The sequence below is a fragment of the Sinohyriopsis cumingii genome, chromosome 13 (genome assembly GCF_028554795.1).
Source record: "Sinohyriopsis cumingii isolate HCF-2022 chromosome 13, ASM2855479v2, whole genome shotgun sequence".
Lineage (NCBI taxonomy): Eukaryota > Metazoa > Mollusca > Bivalvia > Unionida > Unionidae > Sinohyriopsis > Sinohyriopsis cumingii.
Window position 1 is genome coordinate 65,986,399 of NC_142973.1, and position 18,062 is coordinate 66,004,460.

General features: G+C 34.2%; 2 protein-coding genes across 2 annotated transcripts in view; one reads left to right on the forward strand and one right to left on the reverse strand.

The window, feature by feature from the left end:
- LOC149785747 (peroxisomal membrane protein PEX16-like) overlaps positions 1 to 9,052 on the reverse strand; it is a 77,249-nt gene extending 68,197 nt beyond the window's left edge. Inside the window, exon 1 of the mRNA XM_089979650.1 lies at positions 8,920 to 9,052. Coding sequence (XP_089835776.1) covers positions 8,920 to 9,052 — 133 coding nt within the window. The remainder of the gene's footprint in view (positions 1 to 8,919) is intronic.
- Positions 9,053 to 10,909: 1,857 nt separating this feature from the next.
- LOC149785748 (xylosyl- and glucuronyltransferase LARGE1-like) overlaps positions 10,910 to 18,062 on the forward strand; it is a 70,859-nt gene continuing 63,706 nt past the window's right edge. The window contains exons 1-2 of the mRNA XM_089979651.1: positions 10,910 to 11,012; positions 16,502 to 16,601. Coding sequence (XP_089835777.1) covers positions 16,508 to 16,601 — 94 coding nt within the window. The 5' untranslated portion in view covers positions 10,910 to 11,012; positions 16,502 to 16,507. The remainder of the gene's footprint in view (positions 11,013 to 16,501; positions 16,602 to 18,062) is intronic.

Consider the following 18,062-nt stretch of genomic DNA (forward strand, 5'->3'; position numbering starts at 1 on the left):
CACACACACAAAAATAACACAAAAAAGTACAAACAAAAATGGAGATCTACTTGTTGGTCTGTCTATGCTACCAAGACTAGGTACAATTGACCAACTTTTGAAAACAGGAAATGTAACTGCTACAATCAACAAAACGACAGCTAATTCCTTTTTTTTAAAAATGTAACCAGAAAATATAGTTTTGCTGAAACTTCAAAGAACTCGTCATCTTAAAAGCACTGATCTTTCTGTATAAATCCTAAGCAAATGAGAAGAAAACAAAATCAGTCTCAATTGATGTTCTACAGTTAATTGATGTTGCCGCCGCAATAAGAAACATACATCTGTTTGATCTTCCAAAGCAGGGTTCATACTGAACTTATGAATGATAAATTCAAAGACTTTTCCCAAACTTTCAAAGACCACAAACAGAGATTTCCAAGACCTATTTTTGCTAACATTGTGTATACAGGTTATATGAGAAAACAACGAATGCCAAATACTACAATATTGTTTACTGATTAAAGTCAAACTATAATTAATTTCCTAAAACAGCATTATAATGATCTGGAAGATAGGTTAACATTTGTTATTTTTTCAGAAATATGTAACATATGTGTCAGATTTAATACAAAATAAATTGTTCTCTTAACAGACAGCAGCACTGCTTTAAATGCATCATTATATTAGGTTTTTTTTTTTTTCTGGTGCGACTTGTTCTGCAGATTTTTTATTTTGTTGGTGCTTATATCCTAGAAACGAAACAAAATTAATTATCATTGCAAGAATTTTAATGAATCTAAATGAAAACAAATAACTTCATGATGTATGAAAGTAATTTTTAATTCGGTTTTACATACTAGTAAGAAACGCTATTTAGACACAAATTACCATTTAAAAAATGGCTTCTGAAAAAGTGAAATAAAATATAGGGGTACAAACAAACGGGGATGTATAGTTAGACTATAGATATACAAATCAATTTCGGCAATGTGATTTTTTTAAAAAAATTTTTTTATACCACTGGGGAAAAAGGTCGAGGGTTGGCAATGAGAAACGGGGACATTCCGTCAACTGGAAACACATCTTTTCATTCTTTTTTTTTTATTTGCCTAATCAAATGACTTGACTTCCTACAGTTAAAGCTTCACAGCACACGTTAACGCCTTTTCTTTTTTTTAACTCGCAATTCAAGAACAACAACTCTTGCTTAACTCTACTATAGTGCATGCATGCACACTTTGAAACTGTTTATCCGTGAATTGAATTTATTACAATGGATGTTTCTATATTAAACCAAGGAACATTATTATGTAGAACAAAATTTTCGAAAATGATTTTTGTCCCTCAAACGTGTTAAATAAACCTACGGTATAAGTAAATTTAAACGGGCCCTCTTTTGCCATATCTCCCAACTCATCAAACTAAACAATATCTTATTTTATACCCTAAAACTAATGAGTTACCATTATTTTTCCCAAAACTACCAATAGCTTATACTTCTGCATCTTTGTTCCACTAAATGAACAGTATGTAGTTGCTAATTTGCAACTTACCTTTGGCATGACTTCTAAGGGCTCCTTCTCCCATTGAAGCCAAGTTGATCGTCTTTTTACACAATGTACAAAACGCCTTTCGTTTACATAATTTATCCTTTTGCAGCCTTTCCTTGTATTTCTCGTTTTTTTTTTTTATGGAGGGTTCTCTCTCCTTTTGATCTTCACAGACCATTTAGGGAGGCCCTCCTGCCCTACATGTTTTGATTGGTATTCTGTATGTTTAGCTATCGTGTTATTGCTTTTTTTTTAAATGTAAATTTTTATTTTATTTTATTTTTTTTAAATATAAATATATTTTATCCATATTTTTTTTCAATGTATTCATCGTAGCTGAACCAAGGTTTTCTTCTATCCTTCTTTCCTCTTGTTGTCTTTTTCTCCTTTCTTGTCTTTTCACTTTCGTCATTTCCCTAAGTGCTTTCCTTACTTCTGGGCTTGTTTCCTGTTTCTCTTCTTTAGTGGAATTTTTGTTTTTGGATGCTTCTTCCATTGTTTGTAGCGATTCTGAATCTTCGTTTGAATTTTGCTGCAGTGTCTTGTTTATTTGGGTTATTTCTAATAGTCTGGGTGTTTGTGTTTTCTGAATCTGTTGTAATTTGAATACTGTAATTTCTGAGTCATTTTCTTGCAGTAGTGGCTCATAAAGCCGTTGTGATTGTATTGGTATCACTTCTTTTTCTTGTAGACTTCGTTTTGTTTGTTGTTGTTGTAGGTTGTTTTCTAGTTGTTGCCTTTGTTGTTGTTGTTGCCCAGTTTCAATATCTTGTTGGATTAGCATGCTATTTTGTTGCTGACCTTCTTGTATCTGTATTTGTATTTGTTGTTGTTGTTGTTTACATCCCTGTAATTTGTTTTCTACTGGAAGCTGGTCTCAAGTCTGTTGGTGTTGTTGTTGTTGACTTTAATTCTCTTGCTGGTCTATGTTTTCTGGTTGCTATTCTGGTTTTATTGTCTTTTGTTGTTCTTCTTGTCTATTTTCCATCACCTGTTGTTGCTGCCCTGTTTGTATCTTTGTTTGTTGTTGTTGTCGTTGCCTTTTATGTCCTTGTTGTTCATTTCCTCGTGTCTGTTTTTGTTGTTGCAGTCGAATATTTTGCCCTTGTTTTTTGTTTGCAATTTCTTTCTGTAGTGTAGTTTCTCTCTCTTGTTGTTGTTGTTGTATTTGTTCTATCCTTTGCTTTTTTGCTGCTTGTTTCGGTATTTCCTGTTCTTGTATTTGTTGTCCCTGTTCTTGTAACTGCTGTTGTTGTTGTTGTTGCTGCTGCTCATCTTGTGTTCTTGGTTGTTGTTGTTGTGGCTGCATTTTTCCTATTACTATTTGTCTGCTGCTTGTTTTTGTTGTTGTCCTTGTTGGTACTATATTTTCTGAATTCTGGGGATATTTGAATGGTGTGTGACCTGTTTTCAAACATCTATTGCATGTTCTGTCATATATGCATCCTTTATACCACGTCTTTGCTAAAAATCAGAATATGTAAAAGGCTCTCTTTACTTTCTTCATATTACTTCTTTCTATTTCTAATATCCGTGTTCCGTCTAAAATTCATGTTGTTTCTATCGTTCTATTCCTTGCTGAGCTAACTGGAATATTGAATTTTTCCTCAAAACGCTTCACTATTTCTTCTATTGGAATTTCCAGTGGGATGTCTGTGACATGTAATTCTCCTGTTCATTTTTTTTCTCCCTTAGCAATGGTTCTGGTTCCTTTATTGTCACTCTTTCTTTCCCAATACGCATTTCTCCATATGGTAAAATCGGTTTCTTCCCTTTCGGTCTTACTATGTAGCCTTTGTATCCATTAGGGTTTATAGAGCATACTCGGTTCATACATTCTGGGTTGGCTATTTTCATGGCTATCATTACTGTGGTTAGATTAGGTATATTTTCCCTTTGTATGTGCCTCATATCTATTTCTTGTGTATTTATATTGTAGGTAGCTTCTTTCATGCATCACTACCCTTTCCAGCTTGAAGAATTTCTCAAGGTAATTGTCTTCTCTTCCAGTCGCCATATTGCCTCGTGTTGCACGTGCTCTGGTTTCGATTTCTCGTTTTTCCATGTTGAGTTCCATTTGTTATTCGTTTCTTTTTGATTTGTTATTTTGTATAAGTTGATTCTTACCCTTTAAGACATTTGGAGTCTGTAATGGACAGTATAGATAGTCCTGTGGGGAAATCCAGTGCTTCTAAACTGTTTGCTTTGTCCTTGCCATTTTCAGACGATAAAACAACAGACTGTACTTCTCAAGATGGAGTATAAGAATCTAATACATTCCTTGTATTTCTCTTGTTCAAGCCAGATATCGTTGAAAGAGCAAAGACCTGGCATTTTTAAACACTGAAGATGTAAATCGACTGAACAAATTTTGAATCCTCGAGCGTAATATTTTCGCGCACTTTCTACGTAGAGTGAATTAGTGTAATGAACATTTTGATTGGCCAAAGCTGATGGACTCGTCCAATCAAATTGAACAATTCGTCAAAAGAAAGAAGCCAGGAAAATCAGCTACATCCGAAGCTAACGACCTTAGGCAATTTTATTTGTGACTTCCTTTGATGAAGTGTGTAGCCATCTTGCTTTGATGAAGAGTGCATGTGTTATTGAAGTTGCCGCCGAGGCCAACTTTGGATAGTCAAACAAAGCCTCTTTTGTTATTGTGGAGGCAATGAAACTGAACAGGTCATCAAAAGAACGAAACCATGATAACTAGATTACATCCGAATCTAACAACCTCGGATAATTTTATTTGTCATTCTGGAAAGAAATTACAAATTTGGGGGTTTATTTCAATTTTCAAAGACTTTTAAAGACCTCAGGGTAATATGCTCAATTTTCCCAAACTTTCAAGGCCTTGAAAATGCTACCTTATTTTTCCCAAACTCTCAAAGACCTTCAAAGACCATAAGAACCCTGCAAAGCTACCCTTTACCAGTAACTTCAATAACTCGTGCTCAATTAATCAGAGAAAGCCGATTACAATCTTCAATAAAAATAAATACCGTTTCTTCAAAGGTAGTTATCACCAAATTTGAGATAAAGGCAATGGAATCTGATAGATTGTTACATTTACAAAAGTGACTGGAACACAACTATTGTACCATGAAAGTACATTTCTGTCGAATAAAAAGTATGCTTAATGTAGCTACTAATAGCGGCATAAAACACTGTCAAGTTAAATGAAGATGGGGAGGTATCTTGCAAAGATTTTGTTTAACTTTTTAATTTCTTCAAGTTTTCAATTCCCTATCAATAGGCTCATACCCTGGTTAGCCTCAGCAAGAGGTTTCTGTCTCCAGCTGACCAAAATCTAGGCTAATTTAAGTATATGTACATGTAGCATGTAAACAGCTACAGCCATGTGCTACTTGCAACAATTGTAGTGAATTGTTAAGTGACAATCAGATATAGATCAAAAAGAGGACTACCATTTTTTTAAAATATATATGTGTTATTTGTGTTTTCTAAGAGGATATGAGACGTATTTGAAATTTATAACATGTAATCTATACTCAAAATTCATGGATTTATTATATACAAGTACAGTACCTAATGGATTATGGATTGTACTACACAAATGTAAGTTGTCTATATACAAATGTTTTTCAGACTAGCTTGCCTTCATTTAATCAAAATCATGTATTTTTGCTCCCACTTTTATTATGACCTCCCACCATAATTTAGGAAAAAGTATCATTTTCATCAGTTAACTGACTTGGTTGGGTATAACATGGTTTGGTCTATAATATGATCGGGCTCCATGGACCCCAACTACCGTGTAATAGTGGGGTCACACTGTATTCTGTATCATGACTTCAGAACAGCACAGCAAAAAACTATACATTTTAACGAAGTATAAATGTTGGTTGTACCTAGTTTACATTATTTCAATTACAAATATTAAGCATATTTAGCAAACTCACAATAGAACAAACAATATATTTTAGTTTTCATTTGAATAAAACCTTGCCAAACGCTGGCCAAGTCCAAAGCATTCACATAAACACTTCTGAACTGATCCCTTAAATGTGTTGTAGCAACAGGTGCTGTCCCTAGAGGGTTTTGGTGATAAAGAACAACACTTTCTAAAAATTGTCAACCTTGTTAACCCTGGTAATGTTTTTGCTTTCATATGTACATTTCAATATTATTACATAAAATGTATTCATGGCTGAAACATCAATGTTCATATTTGGGGTATATGACACTAGGCAATTTATATTACATATTCAACAGAAAAAAACAAAATAATGCAAAGTGAATGTTTCAAATCTAGATACCTTCTTATTTTTGTGAGGTGCAGAAAATCAGTCAATAGCATCCATCTGTTCAAAATACATAATCATAAATATCAGCTCTGTGCGAGTTCCCTCTCAAATTCCACATTTTAACACTTGCCTCTACTTCATCAATTGTGTAATAGTTATCAAAACAATGGTCAGAATTATTAAGAAAATATTACAAAGTTTAGACTTTTAAAAGTTAATCTTGCTACTTATAAAACATAAACCCTAGAAAAATCCTGACATCATGTAATAAAACAATTAATGGAAAACCTGTGCAATACAAAAAGCTGAATGAAGAATTTATCGATAAGTTTGCTCATACAACCCACATGTCTGGGCCTGAACAGTTCAGCCTAATAGGCCAACTCAGTTTTAATTTTTTCTAATCATTGATCACTGATTTAGTAATTAGAATCTGAAGCTTGGCTCATTTCCTATTAAATCTGATGACATGATAAACTTCATAAACTGACCATGTGATTTCAACTTATGCATGACTCAAGAATATGGCATTTTATGCAAAACTATTATTGTGGTACTTTGTAAACAAAAGAACAGAAAGGCTTTAGAAGTTCCCGTCACACAGAAAAGTAAATTAATTATTAAAGCTGAATGTTCACAAAAAACTTATATAATGATTTGTATGAAATTGGCAAAATTCAGCAAAATAAAATGAGATCCCAAATCTGCACGAACAGGACATTCTTGCCTATCCATACAGTGTCACCCCACCAGAGCATGCTCCATTATAAAACTAATTTGGATATAAAACAGTCCTGGCATGGCTCCCCACATTTCATTGGCATTTATATTTCTCACACATGAAAACAATTTTTTTTTCATCTTAAAAGTATGAAAAAAACATGTAAACAGTTTATCCAGAGATTGTACTTAGCTTACCGATGTCGCAAATTGTGATTTATTTTTCTTATTGTTAACAAAATATACCATCTGGTGATTTTTTTGTAACAACGATGTTAGCTGTTTAAACTTGTCTATACAGCCTTGGGTTTGGAGTGGAGAAATTCAAATGCACCATCAAAAGAAGCTGTAGACTTATATATAAAATGCACAGGAATCTATTGTTACATAAACAAATCCTATGTTCATATTGACAAACCATCTTATCAGTGCATTGGTACATCATAATCTTCATATCCTGACATCTGGCCTAAGTACCGTAAGCTGTTGATCCACTCAGAGTCATGATACTGGAATAGCTACAATTGACCAACCTTTGAAGACAGGAACAACTACAATCAACCAAATGATTATCTTTTTATAATGTACCCAGATTTTTGTTGTTGCTGGAACTGCAAAGAAACTGATTACCTTTTGAAGCATTGATCATTCTGTATCAATACTAAGCAAATTAAAAGAAATTTAGTCCCAATCAATGTTCTACAATTATCTGATGTTGCTGCCATAATAACAAATGGACATTTGGTCCTTCAAATTTGTTCTTTAGCAGTGACTTCAATTACATATGCACCCTTCATCAGAGCATGCCTACTATAATCATCAATAAAAACAAAAAACCTTTCATCAAAGGAAGTAAGCACCTTAAATAATTATAATGGAATCTAACGGATTGTTGCATTTTCCAAAGTGACCCGAAGACATCTTTTTTATTTGGTACATGCATCAATTTCTTCAGCTAACTGACCTGGTTGCATATAACACAGTTTGCCTATAATATGGTTGAGTTCTATGCATCCTAACTAATGTTTTACAGCTGGGTCACACTATATATGGTTTCTGTGTAAGTGTTTAAGTTCATTTAGGATTCAAATGCAAAGGAGAGAACATTAGGGACCACTTGGAGGCAGTCAAGTTAGAGGTCATAAATCAATGATTGAAATGAGTACAGTTGATGCATTTTTTTTTCAATCTTGATGCTTTTCATTCTTAAAACAGTTGGAGGGGGTGATATAAGCTGGTAGGGATGCAGTCCTACAATATAAGACCTTGACCTTGGGCGTTGAGATCTTACTGCCTGAATAATGGCACTGTGTAGCTTGTTTTGACGTCGACTAACATCATAACAGAAGTCAAATTTTCAGGAATATCTTGCACACTTGGCAGCCCAAAACGATGCTTTGCTGCAAATCAAAGTTATATTTAGTCAGACTTTACTCAGTTCAGTGTCTTTTTTCTAAACAATTAAACTTCTCACAAAATTTATAATTCCCACACAAGCAAATGGACCTGTTTTCAAGTTTTATTGGTCTAGATTTTAGCTGGCTGGAATGCAATGGAAGCTGGGAATGCCAAAATCAGGATAAGCTGAAGAATACTTCTTTAATGAAACAAATAAAAATCTATTAATATTGAAGAAAGTGTTTAGACAGCTGCATTTCATTCAAGATTCTTATCATCCTTTAAACCGATTTCAGTATTCCTTGCGTCCATCATATTCAAGCCAACTGAAATATAGGCCAACAGAAGTTTAAAACATGTCCATTTGCTTGTGCAGGAATTTGAATTTATTAGGAAAAAGATATCCAAGTAAGTCTGACTAAAACATAATAATTTTAATTTGCAGAAAAGCCCCAAAATTTGATATATCATTCTGATGTTAATCAACACCAGAACAGGCTACATAGCGCCGTTATTTGGGCAGTAAGACTTCGACGCCCAAAACATAAATATCAGGGTCAAGGACTTCCAGGGGTGCAGACTGAAACTATAGTTGCAAAGTTGAGTTTACTCAACATCAACATTAGTGACAACCACCCAGTATTTTCTGAGGTCATTACAACTGTAGTGTTAGGCGTTCATGTATGTACTTTCCTGTACATTTCATTGTGGTAGCTCCAAAATAAATTTGAAATGTTTCGGACTTGACCAAATTTTTGATGAAGTTTTAGAAACTAACGAAAACTACATTGTCTGTTCCTGAAATAATTTTATCTGTAGTTATCATACTGTAATCAAAGTACTACTTGCAGTTACAATGCAAGTGTCTTGCTGTGCTCATTTTAAATCACATGGCCAAAAACCGGATGTAATTATCAGTGGTGAGATGGATCTTATTTCTACTTTCACTTTCTATCAATTTCATTAACTTTACAAGAAGTTAAACATAAATGGCATACCCGCAATGAGATATGAAAATATTCTTATTGCAGCTTCTATCTGACTCACTGTCTCGGGGTTTGTGCGAATAAATTCAGAATACTTTTCTTTTAATCTCTCGAAAAGCTTATCAACCCTGTTACTGGTCGCCATTTTGTCCACTGTAATTAAAACTTGTTCAGGACAAAATTAAATCCGCACAAGTACGTACTGACAGATTATATATACGGCAACAACGACGATAATAATAATAATAATAATAATAATAATAATAATAATAATAATAATAATAATAATAACAATAATAATAATAATTATATTATTATTATTATTATTATTAGTAGTAGTATTATAATAATAGCGTATTGAACGATTATTGACAACAATAATAGCAACAACAAAAACAACAACAACAACAACAACAATAATAATAATAATAATAATAATAATAGAGGAGAACTGAAATGATTGAAGTTATCATTAGTAAGATCAATTCATTAATAACATTTTGAATTGTTGCTTACAATTTAATTTATCAACCATATACGTACTATAAAAGGAAAAACAACCTAGTACATGTAGGACTGATACATAAATTGTAAGGCGCAATAGAAGTTCCTGTGGATAAAATTTTAATGTTAATTTAGAGTCAATGCTTGACATTTACACTTTATCTGCAAAGTCCCAGCTACTAATTCATAAACCACCAGTCTTAAAAAGCCACTGTGCTCACTGCCTATGTACATTTGACTGTATTTATGTCTGAGAGAGAGAGAAAGAGTTTAGTAACTTTATCAACAACCTATGCAGTGAATAGCATAAAGCTGCTTTACATTAATGAGAAAACTTGTTAGAGTACAAGTAAAAGAAACTCAGATGCTTAGATTAATATTTAATTTGTTTATTTTATAACTTATGTTTTTATCTCATCTTTAATGAGGCCTTACATTTTGAGTTCAGCCATTCCTACTTATTGACAGTTATTTCAAAAACAACAAAACTTTTCTCACAAATGAATAAAATACACATATGTAGTGGTGAAATGAAGCTATAGCTAGATAGTTTGTTCATGCTTTTGTCAGCCTCTTTGACACCGGTCCATGATATAAATCTTGATTTCTTCATTAATTGCTTGTTGTATCATTGGAAACACATATTCAATTATTTGTCAAAGTTCTGTACAATTAAAGTTTAGTAATATATGCAACTTCTTTCAGTTTGTAATGTGAAAGACGAATTTTGTCAAATGAAACATCTCTCATAGTTCATGTCTGAATTGGTATTGCATTTACCACCTAATCTTGATGAAGAAGATAAAATAAAAAAACAAGTAAATAACCTTTATTCTTTCTTCTATAAATTAATAAATCTAGTGGCCCCATACACACCATAGATCAATTGGTTGAATCTGTAATTATGTGGGGAAAAACCCCTAGAAATTAAACTTTTGATGCCATTTAATTGTGTACTAGTAACAATAAAAACAAAACCCATATTTAAAATAATAAATTAAAATTTCAACATAAATTAAACAACCGCAGTCATTAACAGCTTGGGGCATACAAGTGAAGAAGAAACAAATCTTGATTACAAGTCTGATGTTTTTTTTTATTATTATATCATGTTGTTTTACTTATTACCAATATCCATTCAGTCTGCTTAACATATAATAAAACTGGTATATGGAGGGAGTTAAATGTAATTACGCAGGAAGTAATATATCGCAAAGCTACTCTTAAAAAGTTTTCCTATATATTTTATTTGATAAATAATATATTAAGTTTTAAATTGGTTAACAGACATATAAAAAGAAGCGTGATCAAAGGCATCACAACCTAAATACAAATATGCCATGTTTCTGTTCTTTCTTAAGACAGCTCCTCTCCCCAACCCAACCCAACTCTTTTTTAAAAATTTTTTCTTCTAAATGTTAGCAAAACTGCGATATGTACAGGTCTGCATTTGGCTCCGGGTTTGCATGTTAACGTCTCTTGAACACGAAAAGAGACTTCCGGTATACATTAGGTAGAAACAGCTGACCGAGATTTAAATAATGTTATTTGTTTAATTGAAAGCGTCAAACACATATTTGTGAGATGCACTTATAAGTACAGTAAGGAAAACATCATTCGTTATTATTAATATGTTAAGCTACCTGCCGGTAGGTGTAAACATTCAGTTTCAGGTCGTCTTCAGTTGACAGTAAAGAGTCATATGTTTTCGTGATGAATTCTCATACTGTCCAGTTGTTAATTTGTAGACGATCAACAAGAGGGGAATAGATCCAACATGAAAACTTTGCCTTTATTCCAAAAAGTACAGTATAGTATTGTTTAATAAAAATTCGTCCCTAAAACCAAGATTAATGAAAATCAGTCTCCGATAAACTACGAAATCAGATGGTAGCTTTGTACCAAGACGTGGAGAATCTTAAAGCCTAGAGAGATACAGAAGTAAACTCCCCCAGTTCCACGTCTTGCTTTGACATTACTTAGCCAAACACTTCTTTGAATGATGGAAATATTGCTCGATTGTTTCTTTGCAAAACCAATAACTAAATAAAATCTCTGGCACATTTATTTATTCTATATTTGTTTGGTCCAGGAAAACTTATAGAATGGTCATTTGTCCATCTTCAGCCCGTCTGTTAGCACATGTTTGTTATTGCTGCAACTTCAAAACTACTTGGATGATTGCCATGAAACACACACATTTACATCCCATTTTCTTGTTGTCACTAAATGAAAATGGTGCTGCTTGAGAATGCAGCTGTCATGCATTGTAAACTTTGCCTTCTTAGGATAGGAAAATGAAAATGACTTTGCTCTGTGATTTTCTTTAAAGCTGTACATTGGGCGATAGTAGTTTATAACTTTTTAGATGTTCCCTCTTCCTTGCCATGTAGTCCTATTGTTTTGTTGCCCAAGGCAAAATGTATTGCATACATCAAATAACAGGTGTTGATAATTGATTGCACCAACAAAAAACTCATGCACATTCACAGGCTTGTGTTTTGAATAGTGTTGGACTATTAACCCTTTTCATGAGGAAGCTTTCACTGCCAGATTTTGCAAGTTATCATTTGATGATGAAAACATTCTGACATTGTGTTTTAGAACTTAAACATCAATATATAAATAGCAATTTGATTTTTAGAAACAGAATCTATGAAAGATTCTATTACTTGTACATCAGGGTTTATGCCCAATAATATTGTGGTACCAGTCTACATCAATTGGTAGTTCAGGTTCGGTTCAGTAGGCCTGAAAATCTAATTTGATATTGGGTCTATTATATTGTGGCATTGCAAGTCCATCAATCCTTTTGTCTATCCATTAACATTTGCTTGTATGACCCATTAATTTGTAATGGTTGAAGAGAATTTCATGAAAGTTTGCCAAAGTATACATAGATATTTAAATAAAAATATGCACAAACATAATATCATAATTATATAGTGTATTACGTATGTTAAATGACCTCTTCGGTGGCCTAGTGGTTTGAGCGTCTGCCTCAGATGCAGGAAGTCATGGGTTCGAACCCCAGTCAAGTCATACCAAAGACTTTTAAAACTGGTACTATGAGCTGCATTGCTAGACGCTCAGCATTAAGAAGTTAGTGTTAGCACTGGTCGGCCTGGGTCTGGATAATGTGACTGGATGGGACATGAAGCTACATGTCTGCAGCATAATGCCCTAGTACTAGACATCACTATAAACTGCTATACTGCAGATATGGCTGAAAAATTATTAAAGCTCTGTTAAAAATCCATCACACACACATACACTCACATACCTTAACCATGCCCTTTGCTCAAGGTCTAGGTCATTGCAAGGGAAGATGCAATTCTGTGTCTTGTATTCTGGTACAGAATATAAGTTTTGAACCATTAAAAATATTTTAATGAAGTTTAGAGCCTACTACTCACTAGTAAGACCAAGCCAGGAATCCACAGTCACTCACTTGTAAGACAAAGTCTGGAGTCCACACAGTCATTCACTACTAAAATCAAGTATGGAATCTACAAAGTCACTCACCAGCAATACCAAGTCTAGAGTCCACACAGTCATTCAGCAGTATGTCCAAGTATGGGCTCCACACAGTCACTCACCAGTAAGACCAAAGGCTGGAATCCACACAGTCACCTATTAGTAAGACTTAATATTGAATCCAGACAGTCACTCACTAGTAAGACCAAGACTGGAGTCTCACAGTCACTCACAAGTAATACCATATATGGAGACAACACAGTTACTCACTAGTAAGACCAAGTCTGGAGTCCACACAGTCACTCACTAGTAAGACCAAGCTGGAGTCCACACAGTCACTCACTAGTAAGACCAAGCTGAGTCCACACCATCACTCACTAGTAAGACCAAACTGTTCTATACAGTCACTCACTAGTAAGACCAAGCTGGAGTACACACAGTCACTCACTTGTAAGACCAAGCTGGAGTCCACACCATCACTCACTAGTAAGACCAAGCTGGAGTCCACACAGTCACTCACTAGTAAAACCAATCTGGAGTCCACACCATCACTCACTAGTAAGACCAAACTGTTCCATACAGTCACTCACTAGTAAGACCAAGCTGGAGTACACACAGTCACTCACTTGTAAGACCAAGCTGGAGTCCACACCATCACTCACTAGTAAGACCAAACTGGAGTACACACAGTCACTCACTAGTAAGACCAAGTCTGGAGTACACACAGTCACTCACTAGTAAGACCAAGTCTGGAGTACACACAGTCACTCACTAGTAAGACCAAGCTGGAGTACACACAGTCACTCACTAGTAAGACCAAGCTGGAATACACACAGTTGCTTTCTTTCTGCAAAATTCCAACTCAAGATGCATCAGCCCCAGTCATGTTCAAATACTAATTCACATTTACTTCCTCTGTTGTCTTCAAATTTAGATTTTATCTCTTTCTCTGGCTCTCTCTGTGAAAATAGTGTACTTATGGAACACTTTACTGGCCATTGATGCTGAAGCTTCTGGTTTGATAACTTTGAAATTTGAGCTTTGATCCAACTCATTTCATTTCTTTGTGATATGTAGCAGTTTGTTAGTGGATTGCTATGATAGGCAGATTGGACTAATGAAAGATATGAAATCCAATTGGACTGATGACAATATGAAATCCAATTGGCTGATAACAAAGATATGAAATCCAATTGGACTAATGACAAAGATATGAAATCCAATTGGACTGATGACAAAGATATGAAATCCAATTGGACTGATGACAATATGAAATCCAATTGGCTGATAACAAAGATATGAAATCCAATTGGACTAATGACAAAGATATGAAATCCAATTGGCTGATGAAAGATATGAAATCCAATTGGACTGATGACAAAGATATGAAATCCAACTGGCTGATGACAAAGATATGAAATCCAATTGGACTGATGACAAATATATGAAATTCAATTGGCTGATGACAAAGATATGAAATCCAATTGGACTAATGACAAAGATATGAAATCCAGTTGGACTGATGACAAAGATATGAAATCCAATTGGCTGACAACAAAGATATGAAATCCAATTGGACTAATGACAAAGATATGAAATCCAATTGGCTGATGACAAAGATATGAAATCCAATTGGACTAATGACAAAGATATGAAATCCAATTGGACGGATGACAAAGATATGAAATCTAATTGGCTGATGACAAAGATATGAAATCCAATTGGACTGATGACAAAGATATGAAATCCAATTGGCTGATGACAAAGATATGAAATCCAATTGGACTAATGACAAAGATATGAAATCCAGTTGGACTGATGACAAAGATATGAAATCCAATTGACTGATGACAAAGATACGAAATCCAGTTTGCTGATGAAAGATATGAAATCCAATTGGACTGATGACAAAGATATGAAATCTAATTAGCTGATGACAAAGATATGAAATCCAATTGGACTGATGACAAAGATATGAAATCCAATTGGCTGATGACAAAGATATGAAATCCAATTGGACTAATGACAAAGATATGAGATCCAGTTGGACTGATGACAAAGATATGAAATCCAATTGGCTGATGACAAAGAGATGAAATCCAATTGGACTAATGACAAAGATATGAAATCCAATTGGCTGATGAAAGATATGAAATCCAATTGGACTGATGACAAAGATATGAAATCTAATTGGCTGATGACAAGGATATGAAATCCAATTGGACTGATGACAAAGATATGAAATCCAATTGACTGATGACAAAGATATGAAATCCAATTGGACTAATGACAGAGATATGAAATCCAATTGGCTGATGACAAAGATATGAAATCCAACTGGACTGATGACAAAGATATGAAATCCAACTGGCTGATGACAAAGATATGAAATCCAACTGGCTGATGACAAAGATATGAAATCTAATTGGACTAATGACAAAGATATGAAATCCAATCGGACTGATGACAAAGATATGAAATCCAATTGGACTGAGGACAAAGATATGAAATGCAGTTGGACTGATGACAAAGATATGAAATCTAATTGGACTGATGACAAAGATATGAAATCCAATTGGACTGATGACAAAGGTATGAAATCCAATTGGACAGAGGACAAAGATATGAAATGCAGTTGGACTGATGACAAAGATATGAAATCCAATTGGCTGATGACAAAGATATGAAATCCAATTGGACTGATGACAAAGATATGAAATCCAGTTGGACTAATGACAGAGATATGAAATCCAATTGGACTGATGACAAAGATATGAAATCCAGTTGGACTGGACTGATGACAAAGATATGAAATCCAACTGGCTGATGACAAAGATATGAAATCCAATTGGACTGATGACAAAGATATGAAATCCAATTGGCTGATGACAAAGATATGAAATCCAATTGGACTGAGGACAAAGATATGAAATCCAGTTGGACTGATGACAGAGATATGAAATCCAACTGGCTGACGACAAAGATATGAAATCTAGTTGGACTGATGATAAAGATATGAAATCCAATTGGCTGATGACAAAGATATGAAATCCAGTTGGACTGATGACAGAGATATGAAATCCAACTGGCTGATGACAAAGATATGAAATCCAGTTGGACTGATGACAGAGATATGAAATCCAATTGGCTGATGACAAAGATATGAAATCCAGTTGGACTGATGACAGAGATATGAAATCCAACTGGCTGATGACAAAGATATGAAATGCAGTTGGACTGATGACAAAGATATGAAATCCAATTGGCTGATTACCCTTTTGTTTCTGTAATGTTCTTCACCTAGGGGCAAAAGGACAAGAGATGGCCTTGGCAGCTTGGGGCAAAAGGACAAGAGATGGCCTTGGCAGCTTGGGGCATACCTGAAGTTACTGGAGAGGGATATTCTCTTTTGTGTTGAGCTGAAACATTTATTAATTAGTTCTTAAAGAAAACATTGAAATTATTAATTCTGGTAAATAGCAGTCATTAGGCATTACTGTGAGCACTTCGCTGGTTCTATTTTTATAATGGAGGCCTATTAGATTAATGTCATATATTAACTTTATAATATTTTAGTTATATATTTTTCACTATATTTCAATCTCTTTTGTAGGTCATCATGATTCGACTGAAGAGGAAGTACCTGACATTCTTGATAGTTGCTGGAGCATTTCCGGTCACATTCCTTGTGTATCTGGCCATTAATACAGATGGTAAAGGATTCATTTTATTTGGTCTAGATTGTATCAGGCCATTAATACAGATGGTAAAATTTGGTCTAAATTGTATCAGCCCATTAATACAGATCGTAGAGGATTCATTTTATTTGGTCTAGATTGTATCAGGCCATAAATACAGATGGTAGTGCATTCATTTTATTTGGTCTAGATTGTATCAGGCCATAAATACAGATGGTAATGAATTCATTTTATTTGGTCTATATTGTATCAGGCTATTAAATACAGATGGTAAAGGATTCATTTTATTTGGTTAAGAACGAATGTCTCCAGGAATCTGCAATGCTCACTTACCTTTCATTCTAGTTGGAATTTATTACTATTTTTTTCCTTCATCATCTCTGAATTTTTGTTTTCCAAGCAGCTTTCAGTTATTGAATTTGAACAATCGGTTGGTTAATTTTAATTTTTTTGTCACGTCAAACTGTTCTTATTTATTACTCCTTCCTTGGTTTACTGAAGTGTCCAACATGAGTATTGCTGGGCTCATATGGCATTTGTTATATCTTTCCATGTTTTCATTTTTTGCTGTCGGTTATTATGTCTTCTCTATGTGCATCAGTTACCTATGCTTGCAGATTGTGACCGATTGAGTAGAAATTAGGTAGAGTTTATTATGGTAACCAAGAGATATTCCTTTATTTATTTTAATATGTAGAGTTTTTCAGTTACAATCTCCATTCTGTGAACAAAGTACTGACTTTTTGGGCAGGGGATAGAAATATCCATAACCCAAGAGTCCAGGACAACGAAATTATAGCTTCATGCAACAAAATGTATCATAGTTACAGCTCAGTCTGGTAACCAGATTTTGATGGCTGTGGTTTAGAATGAGTTTGATTCCTGTGAAACTATATGGGTAATCTACAGATCTGTTAATTGTTATTTATGTCATTTATTAATGTTTACTAAAGATTTGATACCTAATTGGCAGAGTCAGTTGTACATGATAGTCCAGCTGCTTGCCATCACTCAGAGGTTTATAACTGGCAAGAAGCTGAGCTAACTGTATATGCATATTCACTTTCTGATACTGGTTTTGAAGTCTGGTTTGCTGGCAGGCAAACATGATTTTTGAAAATTTGTCTCCCTCTGTGGGCATCTGTGTCTTCTGTCAACACAGTTTTAGTTTTGTTTTTGTGTACAAGAAGGCGCAGTGAACCATTCTTGTTTAAATGAATGACTAATAAATCTTTGAGTAGAACTTCCGTTAAACTATTCAGTAGGCCCCTAACAGAGATTGAAAAGTTGCTTGGATGAAACTTTTGTTGCTTTGTTATGGTCTGTAATATTTTGAAAGACACTGTGTTGTTTGGAAAAGTCTTTAATATCCAATTTAACAAAGAGCAGCATAAAGTCATTTGTCTTGCATGTGAAATACAGCAGAGTTAAAGATAAGCAGTGTATTGGTGTATTTATGAAGAAAAATACACCCCA